At 43.6% G+C, this 19,843-nt stretch overlaps 1 protein-coding gene across 1 annotated transcript in view; it reads right to left on the reverse strand.

Moving 5' to 3' along the window:
* The window catches only part of LOC122919827 (DENN domain-containing protein 1A-like), a 43,281-nt gene extending 24,288 nt beyond the window's left edge, over positions 1-18,993 (reverse strand). Inside the window, exons 1-2 of the mRNA XM_044269018.1 lie at positions 18,910-18,993; positions 775-863 (exon numbers count right to left, since the gene is read on the reverse strand). Coding sequence (XP_044124953.1) covers positions 775-863; positions 18,910-18,993 — 173 coding nt within the window. The remainder of the gene's footprint in view (positions 1-774; positions 864-18,909) is intronic.
* Between the last annotated feature and the right edge of the window lie 850 nt (positions 18,994-19,843).

The raw sequence follows: 19,843 nt of genomic DNA on the forward strand, positions 1-19,843 counted from the left end.
CACTGTTAAGGGGGTGGTATGCTGTGAAAGTCACTGTTAAAAGGGAAGGCTACTGTAAAGGTCAAAGTTAAGGGGGTGGGGTGCTGTGGAGGTCCAATTTTAAGGGACGGGGCACTGTGGAAGTCAGTGTTAAGGGGTGGGGGGCTGTGGAGGTCACTATTTTGGGGGTGGGGGCTGTAGATGTCACTTATAGTGGATAGTGTTGATATCTTTTAACGACACACACAAACATTAAATGAAATAGATTAAATATACCCGAGCGAAGCTGGGTCCTTCAGCTAGTGCTTTATAAATGCTGTTAAGAACAGCTCAGCCAAGATGGCCGCCCCCATAATCATGTTTCATTTCCAGGAAATGGAACTAAAAAAATCTATAATCAAAAAATAAAATCAGATTAGAAAAAATAGATATGTTACTATCTGGTTTTAACTGGCAGACACATTTCCTTTGAGGTACTTCAAGGTGGCGTGACCAATTACGGACAAATTGCTGTGGCACACATTGCACACCACTACTTTTTCGTCTCCCCCCCCCCCCCTCCCTCGCCCAAGCTCACAATCCTGGATCTACTGCTTAACCAGAGTCAACTGTCCACATGCCCATAAACTGACAAACCTGCTTCATTCTTCTGCTGGTCCTGTAAAACCTGGAAAGTGTAAGCCTAACTTTTTTAATAGTTTGCATGTACATTTTTGGTTACTACATTCAGGGAGATTTTAGTGAGATATTACAAGATGAACATGTTACTTGGATAAAGTAAAGGTCCGCACTTACTGGTCAGGGCTGGAGATTGAAGTCCTACGGCTCTCCACCACAGCGTTACTTTTGGGCCGGCGAGCAACATTGGGTCTCGGGGGACGGACCTGTGATTAAAACATTACACAATGTTCAGACATGGCTCAGATTTGCAGTTCACCCTAACATCCCTGCAACAAACACACAGGACTGGGTTAATCAGGCAACCAAGGTTCTGCCGTCAGGTTTTCTAAAGAAGAGAATGTGTTAAAGTACAAAACTTCACTGATGTATAATAGATGTTTTTTACCACCACCGAGGAAAATACTGAACTCCAAGAATTAATGCAACATAATTTCAACATATGGAGCAACGCTTAGCATGAAAAACCAGCAAAAACTGAAATAAGACTGGAGCTTGCACTGGACCAGAGTGAATTTTTGAGTGTAGGAACATCTTTACATTACTACTTCTAATACCTAAATTTCTTCCTTCACCTTGGAATGACAGTCCATAGAGGTACCAAGATTAACAGAATAGTCCAGATTAAGTCTACATTCACCTGACAGTGAAAAAATAATGCCATATCGGTCTGTTTTTAATGGCCATTTTTTTCACCAATGCCAGAGAAACGGCCATTAAATAAGGTCTCCTTCCATTTGTATGGGGGCTGTCGGTCAGTGAGAGGAGACAAACTAGGGCACGTCCTATTTTATGATTATTCAAGGGCCATAAAAAAATGAGCATGTGAATACCCCATAGTCCATTATTGTTAAAAAGAAAAAAAAAAAAAGGGCACAGACATTTTTTTTTTTACTGTTGTTTGAATGAAGCCTTAAGGAATAATGATCAGTTTTTCCTAGAACAGCACTACTCTTGTCAGTAGACTATGTCTAGTAAGGCAGACGGAAAGGGGTGTCCCAATGAGTACTGTCCAAACACTTGACCACCCCCTCCAGCATACTGTATTCTTAAATTGTAACTGCCAGTAAAGACATAATGTTACCGTAGAACTCAATGGAAGCTGTAAAATCTCTTTTTGTACTAAGTTTCCCCTAGTGGCAGCTGCAGGAAAATGCTCTAATTGTACCTTGGGAAGTAGCAGTAGTTCACCACTTTCCCTCCCTCACCACAGGCCATATACCAGAGGGAGGGAGGGTGTACTCTGCTGGAGTTTGGCCCCGCTAAGAGAGGAACAGAACCAGAGACCCGATGGGGCACTTACCGACTTTAACCGTATGCTTGTTGCCTCAATAAACTGCTGCTCAAATTTAACCTTGCCAAGTCTGTATGAGTCACTGTGCCATCATCAAGTGGGGTACCCTGTACAAGCTGATTCCTACTGAAGTGAATGGAGCTGATATGTAGTACAAGACATGTCCCATGTACAGGAGATAAAATAGACCTTTTTTTTTTTAAATCCTGGACAAACACTTTAAGGTAATAGGAGTCTTACACTGAGAAGAGCAGTTGTGAGGAATTAGACTTTTATGTGGCTGCTCTTCTATATACTGTATATGTGTTACATATGCGTTTCATATACTAACTGCATACAATGATAACTTTAAAGGGGTTCTCTAGGAATGCTGATTTTTCAGCAAATGCCCGCAGCCTTTCGCCGTAAACAGAAGATCCATATTTACCTGCTCCCCATTGCGTGCATGTTCTGGTCCCCGGTTAGTTTTCTTCCGGCGCTGCATGGGCTTGGTCACATGCTCCGCTGCAGCCGATGACTGGCTCCGCGGTGGCGTTCTGCTTCTGGCTACGTCACCACTGAAGCCAGTTATTGGCTGCCTTTGAACATGTCCATGCAGCGCCTGAAGGACACAAGCTGGGGAATGGAAGATGGACACAGCGGAGGCATCACGGAGGACTGGAATGGCTGGGAGCAGGTATGTATGAAAAAAACAGTATTCCTGGAGAACCCCTTTAAGAATTTCCAGTGCAGAGTACTGTGAGTGTTGTACTGCTTTGTCCTAGTTAATGACGACAATACATTTTGCAGCTTGTATGTGCATTACAGAGAACAGGTCCGAAGCAGGAGATTTTAGTAGTCATAGGCATAAGCAAAACTGCTGAAGGAAGATGAGTAGAGAGATGCAGATTGCAAGACTGTGGTGAGCGCCTACAATGTGAAACAGAAACCTGAACTGCATCCAAAAAGAAACAGGGAGCCAGGGCAGAGACTGGCAAAAACATTAGTAAAACAATTAGGAGGGAGAAGTCAGTCTGGTAGAGGCACCGAACATCAAACCTAATGAAAACCAGGGACTGGGCGGTTACAGTAATCAACTTGTATATTTTATACAGATGCTTGACTCCATATGGGCTTTCCAGGATGGACATGGTTTCTGCAATGCAGCTGCCGTTCAAGTTAATGGGAGTAGTGTGTAGTGACCAGTCCTGGCCACTTGAACCGAGATGTGACGTTCCATTGCCTGCTTCTGAGAACACCCAAGTAGCAGGGCGCTGGGAGGAGGACCCTCGCCGCTCTGATACTAATGACCTATCCTAAGGATAAGGCTACTTTCACACTAGCGTTCGATCGGATCCGTTCTGAACGGATCCGATCATAATAATGCAGACGGAGGCTCCGTTCAGTACGGATCCGTCTGCATTATTTTAGCATATAACAGCTAAGTGTGAAAATAGCCTCGGACGGATCCGTCCAGACTTTCAATGTAAAGTCAATGGGGGACGGATCCTCTTGAAGATTGAGCCATATTGTGGCATCTTCAAACGGATCCGTCCCCATTGACTTACATTGTAAGTCTGGACGGATCCGCACGCCTCCGCACGGCCAGGCGGACACCCGAACGCTGCAAGCAGCGTTCAGCTGTCCGCCTGTCCGTGCGGAGGCGAGCGGAGCGGAGGCTGAACGCCGCCAGACTGATGCAGTCTGAGCGGATCCGCATCCATTCAGACTGCATCAGGGCTGGACGGAAGCGTTCGGGTCCGCTCGTGAGCCCCTTCAAACGGAGCTCACGAGCGGACAGCCGAACGCTAGTGTGAAAGTAGCCTAAGTCATCAGTTGTTCAGTCCCAGAGAACTTTTGCAAATTTTTTGCCAGTCCTGCTAAAATCCGATTCCTACTCTTCCTGCCAACCTAATGACTCTGTGCTCCCCTGCACTTCTCTTTTGGTTGGAGACAGTGAGAAAAGTAGGAAAACAGAGGATGGAGATAAAGACTTCTAAAAGGTGTTTCCAAAGCTTGTCCAATGTGCCCTGTAGGTTAAGAAATATGTAGTGGAAACTAAGCAAAGCCATTCAGTCAGCCATATGTCTTCTTACCTTTGAAATCTTCCATGCTGATGGTTTTAGTTTTCCTCACAAGTCTTTGGTTGCACTGCTGTGAGACTAACCTGACACGCGACCAAGTAATCACTGACCATCGAGGTGGCATATCAAACTTATCTCACTATGTTTATGTACAATGCTCAATTTCATTTGGTTGATAAAAAAATTGGAAATCTTGGGGTAGATTAAGTTAAATGATCCAGAATTGTGGCTCAATGTGTGCCAGTAAACTGTCGTGCATGCCTTACCCCAGATTTACTATGTATTTTCAAAACTTTTTGTGCCTCATTAGACAGTTTTAAAAAGGGCCTTCAAAAAGGTCATGGCTTATAGGGGTCTTAAGATGTAGCAAATTGTGCCAAAATTTGGGCTAATGCAAGCCAACCAAGAGGTGGGACAAGGAAGAGACAGTGTCTGTCACATAGTGTGTTAAATTTGATGCCTCTTCTGCCTCACTGGTCTAGTTTTAAAGAGGGAACGTTTCTCCTGACATGTCTGTTTTAGTAACTACTTGTACTCCCCAGGTAATAACAATTCTGGATCAACTTTTCTTATGACTCTGTGTTGTGCCATTTCTTTATTATTCCTTCTAGATGTTTGCAATGAAGGTCCAGCTGGCCGTTACCAGTTGTGGGTGTGTCCCTTCATAGGCTGACACTGGTAGCAATGGCAGGGTGGGCTGTCCAATCACGATCTGCTGCCGTAAAATATCTAGACAGCATGGAGACGACCAATGGCAAGTAACAGTAGCGGTCTCCTCCGCTAATGAGCAGGCGATTGCCGTGAAAGAATGCTGCCTTCCCAACAATTGCCTGCATAAATCTTTCCCAATGTTTAAACCCAGCTCCTGCTCGAATCTATTTGACCACATGACCAAAGACTTCCTGGGAACCTGGAAAAAAAAAATTAACTGCTGGCAAATATGGTCTATAATGCCACGAGTAGAACTCAACATTTCAACTGTACGTTCTGAGACTATCACCAGACATGATAACATCACCACAGCATTGTCCAAAAAAAAGGAGACAATTTTAAATAATGGCACATAAACACATATGAGGAAACAGGAAAGCAATAGTTGCCAATGATCTGGCAGAGGGTGGCTTATGATACAAAAAGGACAATGGAAGTGAAATTTGCAGCAAAAATGTGAAGGTCAAGAGGCTTCCTAGAGTGAGAAAGAAGGAAGGAACGTCTCTGATGTGAGCTAGATAACGTAGAAATGAGGAGGTTCTTAAGAGGTGTCTTAAACCTTGAAATTTAAGATGATTTAACCAAATAGCTCAATTTGGATTCTCTCCTCCACCCTTCTCTTTTCAAGGATCAATTTCAAGCAATTTGTGAAAGTTTCCCACAAGATATTTGTCAGAAGAGCTCATTCCGGTACTTTCAGGAAAGCAGCAGCAACATCAAGACTGCATTTCAACAAAATATGTTCAGCCTCAATGGTAGCACTCCAAAAGCACGACACTGATTGAAGAGTTATAAAGAGAGCGGCATTGTGTAGTTCATTATGTCATGAGCGTGTGACATCTTGCTTGTAATGGAGCGTGACACGAGTCAGTAAATGTCACTTCTTCACTATTGTATCTGACACAAGCCAGGCAAAAATGGGAACGACAACAATTCCAAACAAAATGATACATACAATCATACATCCTCCATAAGTGTCTTACCAGTAGGATTAACCCTTCTTTGTAAGTATGTAACATGATACACATAATATGGTGATGGTCACATAATATACAAGAGTGCAAAATTACTAAAGAAGGCACACATACAGGTGAAAAATCAAAGTAAAAAAATTAGACAAAGGCTATGAACACGTTCAGGACATTTTTATAACAGCATTTTACTCATTTAGCTGTCACCTCATTGTTACTCAGCCCAAAATGAGTAAAATTCAATCATAAAAAATGCCCCAGAAGGTGTAAATAGCCTAAATCTCATGGTATTGAAAATGAGATGCCATAAGAAGTGAATAGTAAGAGAAGGAAAGGTTTAAAGGGCTTATCCAGCCACCTATTTTTATTTTAAAAGCAGTTTACAATTATATAAAATAATAAAAACGGTAATTCTCAGGTTACTCATTCCCTTTCATTTCTTTTTTGGACAAACAGTTTTTAAGAGTAAATAGTAAAAAACACTCCAAGAGAATAGAGGGATGAGGTGAAAGGCATTTAGAGTGTATAGGGGGTCATTTATTAAGACCAGCATTTTAGACGTCGGTCTTAATAACCCCTGAGTTGGCGGTGCTCCACAGAAGTTATGTAGAGGAGCCAGCCTCTACATAACTTGACCAGATCCATCGCCGTTTCTATATCGACGCCAGTTCTCTTGCTGGCGTAGATTTAGACCATTTTTTATGTCTAAAACGGGCATAGAAAGTGGTGAATGAGAAGGGCCTGCCGGCCTGTCCTCTTCCCCGACCACGCCCCCTTTTTTTAGACCTGGCTCTGCACCGCAATCTGCGCCAGAAATGCGCCTAATATAGACATTTTTCTGGTTGGTAAATGACCCCCTACGTTTTTAATGGGCATGTGAACAGACTTTAGATGCATTCCGCATTTTGAGGAACGGACCAGCTGGCCCCTAATGGAACAGTCCTATCCTTGTCTGTTATGCGGACAATAATAGGACATGTTCTACTGTTTTGCGGAGCGGACATGCGGACGGACGTAAACGGAAGGCACATGGAGTAACTTCAGTTTTTTTTGCAAACCCATTGAAACTAATGGTTCTGCTTAAGGTCCGCAAAAAAACCCGAACAGACACGGAAAGAAAATATGTTCGTGTGCATGAGCCCTAAGACATTAACCACCTCCGGACCGCCTAACGCAGATGTGCGGTCCGGAGGTGGCAGCCCTGCGCACAGTCACGCATATATGCGTCATCTCGCGAGACGCGAGATTTCCTGTGAACGCGCGCACACAGGCGCGCGCGCTCACAGGAACGGAAGGTAAGCGAGTGGATCTCCAGCCTGCCAGCGGCGATCGCTCGCTGGCAGGCTGGAGATCCGAATTTTTTAACCCCTAACAGGTATATTAGACGCTGTTTTCATAACAGCGTCTAATATACCTCCTACCTGGTCCTCTGGTGGTCCCTTTTGTTAGGATCGACCACCAGAGGACTCAGGTAGGTCAGTACAGTCGCACCAAACACCACACTACACTACACCCCCCCCCGTCACTTATTAACCCCTTATAAACCCCTGATCACCCATGATCACCCCATATAAACTCCCTGATCACCCCCCTGTCATTGATCACCGCCCTGTCATTGATCACCCCCCTGTCAGGCTCCGTTCAGACGTCCGTATGATTTTTACGGATCCACGGATACATGGATCGGATCCGCAAAACGCATACGGACGTCTAAATGGAGCCTTACAGGGGGGTGAGCAATGACAGGCGGGTGATCACCCATATACACTCCCTGATCACCCCCTGTCATTGATCACCCCCCTGTCATTGATCACCCCCCTGTAAGGCTCCATTCAGACGTCCGCATGATTTTTACGGATCCAGGGATACATGGATCGGATCCGCAAAACACATGCAGACTTCTTAATGGAGCCTTACAGGGGGTGATCAATGACAGGCGGGTGATCACCCATATACACTCCCTGATCACCCCCCTGTCATTGATCACCCCCCTGTAAGGCTCCATTCAGACGTCCGCATGTGTTTTGTGGATCCGATCCATGTACCCATGGATCCGTAAAAATCATGCGGACGTCTGAAAGGAGCGTTACAGGGGGGTGATCAATGACAGCCGGGTGATCACCCATATACACTCCATGATCACCCCCTGTCATTGATCACCCCCCTGTAAGGCTCCATTCAGACGTCCGCATGATTTTTACGGATCCATGGATACATGGATCGGATCCGCAAAACACATGCGGACGTCTGAATGGAGCCTTACAGGGGGTGATCAATGACAGGCGGGTGATCACCCATATACACTCCCTGATCACCCCCCTGTCATTGATCACCCCCCTGTAAGGCTCCATTCAGACGTCCGCATGTGTTTTGTGGATCCGATCCATGTATCCATGGATCCGTAAAAAATCATGCGGATGTCTGAATGGAGCCTTACAGGGGGGGTGATCAGTGACAGGGGGGTGATCACCCTGATCACCCCCTGTCATTGATAACCTCCCTGTAAGGCTCCATTCAGACGTCCGCATGTGTTTTGTGGATCCGATCCATGTATCCATGGATCCGTAAAAAATCATGCGGATGTCTGAATGGAGCCTTACAGGGGGGGTGATCAGTGACAGGGGGGTGATCACCCTGATCACCCCCTGTCATTGATAACCCCCCTGTAAGGCTCCATTCAGACGTCCGCATGTGTTTTGTGGATCCGATCCATGTATCCATGGATCCGTAAAAAATCATGCGGATGTCTGAATGGAGCCTTACAGAGGGGGTGATCAGTGACAGGGGGGTGATCAGGGAGTCTATATGGGTGATCACCCCCTGTCATTGATCACCCCCCTGTAAGGCTCCATTCAGACGTCCGCATGTGTTTTGCGGATCCGATCCATGGATCCGTAAAAATTATACGGACGTCTGAATGGAGCCTTACCAGGGGGGTGATCAATGACAGGGGGGTGATCCGGGAGTCTATATGGGTGATCACCCCCCTGTCATTGATCACCCCCCTATCATTGATCACCCCCCTGTCATTGATCACCCCCCTGTCATTGATCACCCCCCCCCTGTAAGGCTCCATTCAGACATTTTTTTTGGCACAAGTTAGCGGAAATTTTTTGTTTGTTTTTGTTTTTTCTTACTAAGTCTCATATTCTACTAACTTGTGTCAAAAAATAAAATCTCCCATGAACTCACCATACCCCTCACGGAATCCAAATGCGTAAACATTTTTAGACATTTATATTCCAGACTTCTTCTCACGCTTTAGGGCCCCTAAAAAGCCAGGGCAGTATAAATACCCCACATGTGACCCCATTTCGGAAAGAAGACACCCCAAGGTATTCGCTGAGGGGCATATTGAGTCCATGAAAGATTGAAATTTTTGTCCTAAGTTAGCGGAAAGTGAGACTTTGTGAGAAAAAAAACCAAAAAAATCAATTTCCGCTAACTTATGCAAAAAATAAAAAATTTCTAGGAACTCGCCAGGCCCCTCATTGAATACCTTGGGGTGTCTTCTTTCCAAAGTGGGGTCACATGTGGGGTATTTATACTGCCCTGGCTTTTTAGGGGCCCGAAAGTGTGAGAAGAAGTCTGGGATCCAAATGTCTAAAAATGCCCTCCTAAAAGGAATTTGGGCCCCTTTGCGCATCTAGGCTGCAAAAAAGTGTCACACATCTGGTATCGCCGTACTCAGGAGAAGTTGGGGAATGTGTTTTGGGGTGTCATTTTACATATACCCATGCTGGATGAGAGAAATATCTTGGCAAAAGACAACTTTTCCCATTTTTTTATACAAAGTTGGCATTTGACCAAGATATTTTTCTCACCCAGCATGGGTATATGTAAAATGACACCCCAAAACACATTCCCCAACTTCTCCTGAGTACGGCGATACCAGATGTGTCACACTTTTTTGCTGCCAAGGTGGGCAAAGGGGCACATATTCCAAAGTGCACCTTTCAGATTTTGCAGGCCATTTTTTACACATTTTGATTGCAAGGTACTTCTCACACATTTGGGCCCCTAAATTGCCAGGGCAGTATAACTACCCCACAAGTGACCCCATTTTGGAAAGAAGACACCCCAAGGTATTCCGTGAGGGGCACGGCGAGTTCCTAGAATTTTTTATTTTTTGTCACAAGTTAGCGGAAAATGATGATTTTTCTTTTTTTTTTCTTTTTTCCTTACAAAGTCTCATATTCCACTAACTTGCGACAAAAAATAAAAGATTCTAGGAACTCGCCATGCCCCTCACGGAATACCTTGGGGTGTCTTCTTTCCAAAATGGGGTCACTTGTGGCGTAGTTATACTGCCCTGGCAATTTAGGGGCCCAAATGTGTGAGAAGAACTTTGCAATCAAAATGTGTAAAAAATGACCGGTGAAATCCAAAAGGTGCACTTTGGAATATGTGCCCCTTTGCCCACCTTGGCAGCAAAAAAGTGTGACACATCTGGTATCGCCGTACTCAGGAGAAGTTGGGGAATGTGTTTTGGGGTGTCATTTTACATATACCCATGCTGGGTGAGAAAAATATCTTGGTCAAATGCCAACTTTGTATAAAAAAATGGGAAAAGTTGTCTTTTGCCAAGATATTTCTCTCATCCAGCATGGGTATATGTAAAATGACACCCCAAAACACATTCCCCAACTTCTCCTGAGTACGACGATACCAGATGTGTGACACTTTTTTGCTGCCAAGGTGGGCAAAGGGGCACATATTCCAAAGTGCACCTTTTGGATTTCACCGGTCATTTTTTACACATTTTGATTGCAAAGTTCTTCTCACACATTTGGGCCCCTAAATTGCCAGGGCAGTATAACTACGCCACAAGTGACCCCATTTTGGAAAGAAGACACCCCAAGGTATTCCGTGAGGGGCATGGCGAGTTCCTAGAATTTTTTATTTTTTGTCGCAAGTTAGTGGAATATGAGACTTTGTAAGAAAAAATAAATAAAATAAAATCATCATCATTTTCCGCTAACTTGTGACAAAAAATAAAAAGTTCTATGAACTCACTATGCCCATCAGCGAATACCTTAGGGTGTCTACTTTCCGAAATGGGGTCATTTGTGGGGGTTTTCTACTGTTTGGGCATTGTAGAACCTCAGGAAACATGACAGGTGCTCAGAAAGTCAGAGCTGTTTCAAAAAGCGGAAATTCACATTTTTGTACCATAGTTTTTAAATGCTATAACTTTTACCCAAACCATTTTTTTTTTTGCCCAAACATTTTTTTTTTATCAAAGACATGTAGAACAATAAATTTGGCGAATTTGACGATGATGTCGTTTTTTTTGCAAAATTTTACAGCTGAAAGTGAAAAATGTCATTTTTTTGCAAAAAAATCGTTACATTTTGATTAATAACAAAAAAAGTAAAAATGTCAGCAGCAATAAAATACCACCAAATGAAAGCTCCATTAGTGAGAAGAAAAGAGGTAAAATTCATTTGGGTGGTAAGTTGCATGACCGAGCGATAAACGGTGAAAGGAGTGTAGTGCCGAAGTGTAAAAAGTGCTCTGGTCATGAAGGGGGTTTCACCTAGCGGGGCTGAAGTGGTTAAATGGGGTCAATGTAGGGTCCAGCTCCTGACAACCCAAAGATCGGCTGTATTTCAGCAACTTTGGCACCGGATATAGGCACTGTCTAGTGGGAGGAACTGGTTACTGCTCCTGGGATTTAGATTTTCCATACCTATTTGGCCCTGTTTAACAAAAAGAAGGGGACGTTTAGGGCATTACATCACCTATATAGCTGCTCTCCCCTCTGCTTCCCCCAGAAGGCAGCCAATTTGCACTGTGTTTTACCACTACCGGAACGCTGCGCTGATGGTATTAAACTACATGTCCCAGCAGGTTATGACCACCCAGCATGCCCAGGAAACAGCAATTAGTCACCCGGGCTGGCTCATTATCTCCTGATGGCTGGTGGTCTGTGTGCAAGTTGCCATCTTCTGCTGTGAGATCCGCAAAACAAACAAATCCAAAATGTTCTGAAGGTACAAATGTGGCGGTTCCCTTTAAGAAATGTGCATACAGCTTGTGGTTTATTTAAAAGGAGAGAATTATTGAGAACAATTAAACATATTTGTAGTCAGCAAAATTGAAATAGTTGAAGCGTTAACACAGAAGAAAAGATGAGAAAATGATTAATTATTGTGAGTCATTAATGAAGAGAGCAGCCAATGGGGTATATCCTGTACTAATTAAAGAAACCACTTTTATTGCTTTTTTCTGGTTTAGTTCTTGGGAATATGTCATCAGAAAATGAGCTATTGTTTAAACCAAGTTTTTATGTCAGACATATTTTTAATAATTTTTAGTGGTTATTTATTCCATGTCACTATGGGGGTCAGTTATCATGCTGAAATACGCCTAAATCAGGCGTATTTCAGGCGCAGATGGTGATGCAATGGTTAGTTGCGCAGCTATCTGCGACTTCGCCCCACTCACGCCAGGTCTAAAATTGTTGGTGTGGCATGGGCGGGGACGGGGGTGGAACGGCAGGCCTGTCTTATTCATCATTTGCTACGCCTGTTTCAGGCGTAGAAAAAGGTCTAAATGTATGGCTTACAGTCGTCCTATGGACAGATACTTCCATCTCTTCTGTGGAGTGTATGGTGGTTTATAGTGGTCCTCTGGACAGATAGTTCCATCTCTTCTGTGGAGTGTATGGCTTAAAGTGGTCCTATGGATAGAGACTTCCATCTCTTCTGTGGAGTACATGGCTTATAGTGGTCCTATGGACCAAAGGCAAGAGGGCTTAGCCTGGAAACTGATGCCCTTCTGGGTTACTACCCCCCCCCCCCCCTCCGGGTGCTGTGTTAAAGTGGTCGGCATGTGGTGCAGCACCTAATAGCGTAGGAATCTACTTGAAAAAGGTCACCGTGAAGTTGACAAGTGGACTTATATGTGTTGATGAAAACATATACCAAGAACCTCATGTGTATTCACTGTGTGTCATTGTTGTGACTTTTTGGGGGTTTAAAACCCTCTCTATAGGGGAAGCAGCTGCTTTTGGGCCCTAGCTCAGAAGGGGCTCATCCAGGAGAAGGACTAAAAGATTTTATTGTCAGGGCCCCCTCAAAAGTAATTATACATTGACATGTAGGAAACCGAAAGAGCTTGGTCTGAGAGAACAATCTTGACTAGACACAGGAGTGGGAAGTGCACGGGAGGAGGGGGTTGTGAAGAAGTTACTTAGGGGGGTGGGGGCCCATTCAAAAATTTGCTAGACAGATTAAAACCAGTGTGTAATATGCTGGTCTTAACACATTTGTGACAACATTAAAAAATATGCTTGTTGGTTTAACCCTTGCGTCATACCACCAAATGCATCAATAACCTGTAGTGTTCATTACAGCTTATCCAGTCAGAAAGCAATAACAGGTGGATAACACATTGTTGAGGGCTTCAACCAGGGTCGATGTACAAAACATTCGATACATATCAGGAAGGCCGTAGATTTTTAAGGCAGAGCATAACAATACATATGAGACATATCTAAAGCCAACAGATGAAATCCTTTATTTTAAAATACGACTGCTACTAGGTAATCTAAATGCCAACCATGTGTTATTTCTCAAAGGGATGACAAATGAACAAATTATTGCCAAGAATAGGAAATAGTGAAGCTTTTGCCAACTTGTAGAGCAGGGGTGAGGAAGCAAAGGAGCTGTCAGAGAAAGGCTGAAGTGCTAACACCCAGAAGAAGAAAAAACGTATAGCGTGTGTGCAGTTTGGGAGAAGGTAACGCAAACTGCCAAGACCACAACACATTCCTGAGAAATAAATGCTGGATTTCAGTAGAGTTTGGTATGCCAGGCATGCAACAATATTGTTCTGAAGGATTCTTTATTATTTTGAGGGTCTTAAACAGTGGTCCTCTTTAAATATGCAGACAATATGATGGCGGAAAATACTTCTGGAGAAGCCGTCTATGGGTGCAGGATCCATGATAAAAAAATTAATAAAAAAACAACAACCATATCATGTTCCCAATGTATACAGACAGGGGCGGATTGGCCATAGACCTTACAGGGAAATTTCCCGGTGGGCTGATGCCCAGGGGGCCGCCTGGGTCCTCCTCACGGCTGGCCAGTGGAAGTTTTTGGGGATGTATTTTGTGCTGCTGGCAGTATTTTGTGATGGACTGTGGTATTTGGCTCTGTTGGGGCAGTATAATGTGCCACAATATGGTATTGCTGTCCCGGCCTTCCATTAGTTTGGACCCAACTACAAAACGGGGCCACTGTTAGTATTTTTTCCAGGACTACTTTAAGTTCCCAGTCCGCCTCTGTATACAGAAGTACGTGGATACACAGTATGAGGCCATAGAAGGGGCTATGGATGCCATATTGCAAATCCTTAGAACAGAAGAGCAGTGTGTGAGGTTCAGGTTTACCTCTATCAAACAACAGTTATTATTAACCCATATGGATCAATTACATTTTAGCTTTACTTTACCCTGTGTATTGCCAGGTACTGTATTTGTAAAGTTAATTCTAAAAATAAAAAAGTAAAGCACTCGGAGATTAAAACCATACTTTTTTTTTTACTACAAACTGAAATCACTCCATGAGCATACTGCAGGACAGTCAATGCGTTTCGATCATCAACACAATCTTAATTACCGGTATGACAAAGTATAACTGTCATCTTTTTTTTTTTTTTTTTGTATTGGATTGTGGTGATTAATATCTCCTTGGTGGCCCTATTTTAACTTTTCACTGTGTATTCAATTACCCCTTAATTCCACAGTTTTGTTCCCTGTACTGCCTACTTTTACCTGTGCTTAAAATAGGGTTGCTAGGCATGGTCCGTCTATCTGTTGAAGGACGGAGGACGCTGCGTGAAAGGTCAGATTACAGACAGCCAGGGACTGTAAGTAAATGATTAAAGCCAGGTCCTCCCCAGCAGCTGATAACAGTGCCTGGGCTGTGTGCACTTCTCCCTGTCCCTGCGCTTGGCAGACGCTCCCTCACTCAGCAGAGCTGGAGAAGTAGAGTTGAAGCAGCGCAGACCAGGGAAGGGAGATCTGCCGTCTGCTCAGTGTATACATGAAAGCAACATGTGGTAAGAGGACCCCTTTGTGCTGCAGGAGATTAACCCTTTAGGGGGGAGGGCTCTAGTTACTGACACTTTTGGGGGGGCTATTGTTACTGGCTAGTGAGGGCAGGCGGGATTAGCCTCAGGGGGAGGGCAGTGGTGGCCATCTTAACTGAATAGTGAAATTGCAGTTTTATGCAGACTGGTTGCTAAGGGCTGAATCTTATTAAATATGGGGTAAGTCAGTCTAATAGTAACTGATTCTGGAATATCATGTTATTAGTAAGTACATATATGAAAATTGAAATTAGGGTCTAAGTGTGACAGTTATCCTTTAAGATTACTTGGTGATCGAAACGCGTTGACTGTCCTGCAATATGCCACCGGAGTGATTTTAATCAAGCTGGAATAAAGGAGTTATGGTTTTAGTCTCAGAGTGCTGGACTTTTGCTTTTTGGAGTATCGTGGTTGCTGGAACTTGGCACATGCACTGGCATATGACCACTTGTCGGCTTGGCTTACACAAGTGAATTTAACTTATTTATAAAGTTATGTCATGGGGTTGCTTTCATCGACAACAAGAATAAACTTAATAATGCTATTAAGCATGAAGCACCAAAGACAGCCATTATACGCGGTGCATACACACGGTTACTTGGAGTTCTTGCTAAGCATAGTGTTGTCTACAGTTCATTGCAGAGAAGACACTGGACCACCAGAAGTAGAGCCATTCTGGAATGAAATCAATCGTGGCGATACAGGTATACATCACACCCCAATGTTTGATATATTAGAGAATCCACCGTAAGATTTCCACTTTGCAGTTTAGTTTGGTGCACATTTCCAACTCAACATTCGCGTTTCCTTCACCAGGTTTCAGAAGTCATAGGATGAATACATAAGAAACCATGCAGTAGAGGCTTGCTGCACTACAAGGTAGCAGAACATGCATTGTTAGCTGTAAGTGCCCAGGTTTAACCTTTGGTGAATTTAAGGTAAAGGACTTTGAGCAAAAATGATTTTTTTTATAAAAATCCACACAAAAACTTGCATTTGCTCCTTTCATATATGAGCCGCTAGATACTGGTCACTTTAACAGACAGGGTATATAGTATAAGGTTATGGATCTCACATACAGATAAGGTGCTGAACGGGGTGGCGCACTTTGCCTTCCTTAAAATGACTATGGGTGTCCCATCAGTTGAGCTCCTTCTGATAAGTACTGAAAAAGTTATCCTGGTAATGTACCATAAATTTTTGTAGGAAAACCATTTCATGGAATAAAAATAGGATATACACCTACGCCCTACAAAACCAGGCAGTGGAGGGATGCACTCAAGCTACAACTGTCCCCAAAACAACAGGGCCTCTCTCTACCGTGCCACACTATGCAGACCTCTCTTACGCTGGGCACATACACGGCTGTTGATTATGACTATGGAGGCAGGAGTCTGTACCATGCATGGTCCTCTCACCCAGGCATTCTATGGGGCCTCATCCGAGGATCCAACTTTTTGTTGAATTTGCAACTAGACTGGATCTCTGCTGGCACTTTCTTTACTGGCTTCAAATTAACCTAAAATTAACATCTGTGCATTACATAAGTCACTTTAATCCTTATGACCCCCTACAAGTCAGACCTCATCCATAAACCGTCCTTTCTGCAATTCTTACGACTTGTCCTTTATCATAATCTCCTGTCATACACAGCTACAAGACTTCTCTTGCGATGCCCTATACTCAGGAATTGACTTTGCTTGCCCTGTTCAACTCCCCTCAGTATTAAACAACTTCTTCAAATCCACTTCTGAAAAAGTGTCCTATTTAATCATCATGACAAAACTGGTGTTCATTAAAACTAACCTTTAGCTTCTTCCTTATCTACCATATCAAATAATCATCCTACAGCAGATCTGGTGGTTACATGCACAACATAGACATAGCATACAATGGTACCCTTAACCAATGGGCTACAACCTACATCCCATCAGCTTTTGGGAAACTACAGGTCTAAAGCTGGCCATACACATTATACTTTTTTCGGCTGAACCCACCAAGAATAGCGGGTTCAGCCAACACAGTAATATGGAACTTGGACCTTTCAACTCTTTTCCGAACATTTTCCGCTCAATCCTTTTGTTCTCCGGGCAGATAAGCCGCCACCAGAACTGTCTGGCAGCAGATCTCTCCACAGAATACACATACATGTTTGGCCGAGCCGAAGGTGTATGTGTATGGGGAAGACGGGAAAGATGGCTGTTGGCAGAAAGATCACCGACAGCTGTTGAATGTGTATAGTCATACATGTTGAGGCTACTTTCACAACTGCGTTTTTTATTCAGGTTTTGAGATCCAGAACAGGATCTCAAAACCTGAATAAAACGCTTCTGTTTATAATTTATTACATCCGGATGCATCCATTTCGTCCGGATCCGGTTGTATTAAATAGAAACTGGACAAACCGGATCCCGCATTAAAATAATTGTAAGTCAATGGGAGCCGGAATCTTTTTTTCATTACCGAAAAAAAATGGATCCGGAACCATTCACTTACATTGATTTTCATGCTGGATCCAGTTTGTTCAGTTTTTTGACTGGACACAAAACCGCAGCTCGCAGCAGTTTATTGTCCGGTCGAAAAAACGGAACAAACCGGAGCTCAGAATGCATCCTGATCTGGTCTGTTCTCTTTTGTCCCCTCTGCCGGATCTCAAAACCGGAATGCAAAACGTAGATGTGAAAGTAGCTTAAGGGCACTTTCACACTAGCGTTTTTCTTTTCCGGTATGGAGTTCTGTCCTAGGGGCTCAATACCGGAAAAAAATGATCAGTTTTATCCCTATGCATTCTGAATGGAGAGCAATCCGTTTAGTATGCATCAGGATGTCTTCAGTTCAGTCACTGTACGGTTTTTGGACAGAGAAAATACTGCAGCATCCTGACGTATTTTCTCTGTCCAAAATTCCGGAATACTTGCCGGAAATCCGGATCTGGCTTTATTTTACATTGAAATGCATTAATGCCGGATCCGGCCCTAAGTGTTCCGGAAAAATGGATCCGGTTTTGCGGTCTGCACATGCGCAGACCTTTAAAAATGTGAAAAAGATAAATACCAGATCCGTTTTTCCAGATGACAACCGGAGAGACGGAACCGGTATTGCAATACATTTGTAAGACGGATCCGCATCTGGATCCATCTACAAATGGTATCCGTTTGCATACAGATTGCCGGATCCGGAAGGCAGTTCCGGCGACGGAACTGCCTGCCGGATTCCAGCGACGCTAGTGTAAAAAGTACCCTAGGGCGGATTTAGACGCTCTGATGTACAGTCAATTGTCAGGAAGGGAGCGTTCCTTCCCGACAGTCGGCTGCTCATTCAGTTACATGCAGCAATCCCCTCCACAGTATGAAGACAAGGGATCGCTTTTGCGATTGCTCGTCTATATACAGAATCATTGCTTTTGGGCAGCAGATCACTGTTTAGACAGCCCGATCTGCTGTCCAGAAATGGCAATTGGTGCGCCTGTACGAACTAAGGGATCACCCGATGAATGAGCACTTCGCTAGTTTCATCAGGTGATCAGCGGCACATTTAGATGGACAGATTGTCAAGAACGTTTGTTCCTGATGATCTACTGATTATCGGGAAGTGTAAATCCACCTTTAAATAGCATGTGTACATGTGTACTGAACAGGGAGACAACTCTGGTAGCGGCATATCTCCTTGGAAAACAAAAGGATCAAAGCACCCGAACCTTCTCTCATTAAACATCATCTGTAAGGGAAGAGTCTGGCAGGTCCCCCCAAAAAACTGTGGGTTCAGCCAACAATAGTCTAATATGTATGGGGGCCACAGAATAGAGATCACTGGCTTAGAGCACAACTGCCTGCCTTTTTAAGGTCTTGTTAGAAGTTCCTGAAAAGAGCTTTAAAGGAGTTGTATGAGATTATGATAAAGTTAGTCTATCTCGCATCACAGCTCAGTAAATGGGTTGGTCAAAGGTGTAAAGTTTGGAGAAATGCAAGTTTCAATGCTCCGCAGGTCACAGAGGATGTCATTTTTGCTCATTCAGTAGACGATAGACCCGACTAACAAACTTTATTAGAGCTATAGAGAGCGAGTCAGGCAAAGTTGTAAGTGATAGTACAGACTCGCAAACTCTACTCACGGGTACGGTGTTGCGCTGGATCCTTGGTGGAGGAGGTCGAGGAGGGGGAAGCTTTTCCTGCTGTATCAAAATGGAAACTGACATATCAGTTGCAAGTAATATATGGCATCCATGTATTATACTGTAACTATGATAGGTTTCCATCAAGCTCCATCATCGATAGCGAAGACCAGCTCCAACCGTCCTCCAAGAATTTCAAAACCGCTATACAAATGCAAAATGAAGCGTCTCTTGATAGTGAGCAAAATTGAGCAAAATTCAATAGCCATGTACAAAATACTGTATACATTGAAATAAACATCGACATAAATGTACCTGGACTCTTACAAGAAATGGACAAGTGGTTCTCCATTGCACTTCACCAAGTCTAGGCAATGAGTATACATACGTAACATACAGCAAATGTGTAGCTGTATTGTAGATATATATATTTTTTTTCTTTTTTGGGGATATACACCTCTGTATACCGTCCAATAATATACATCTGGAGTATATGCAATGCAGAGCCGTAGCTACTTTCACCCGATGCATAGACTGATGCTGTAGCTCTGTATCTAAATACCCTGGCCTGGATAAAGCTGCTTTTTGCCCCTACCCCCAGTTTTCCCACCGAACTACATTCCTGACACACAGTATAATATTAAGGTCAAAACACTCAATCTTTAGGTAGAGATTCAATCTGCTAGTCCACCCAAGCTTTGGTTATTGAAAGAGTTCCTGTCAATTCCACCATGGGGGTCGATTTAGTCCCTGAAGGCCAAGCGGCAATCCAGAAGGGTCTAAGTACTTCAGCTTCAACAACCCATGCTCCCTACAACCACAAGGAGGGCAAGCAGTAAGGCAGTACTGTCAACCATCTTGGAAATGGGTTACCCCCAATTAGCTATGATTCTTCACTCCATATTTTTATTGTCCATGTAGAAGTAATATCCAA

This window comes from Bufo gargarizans, chromosome 9 (assembly GCF_014858855.1).
Source record: "Bufo gargarizans isolate SCDJY-AF-19 chromosome 9, ASM1485885v1, whole genome shotgun sequence".
Lineage (NCBI taxonomy): Eukaryota > Metazoa > Chordata > Amphibia > Anura > Bufonidae > Bufo > Bufo gargarizans.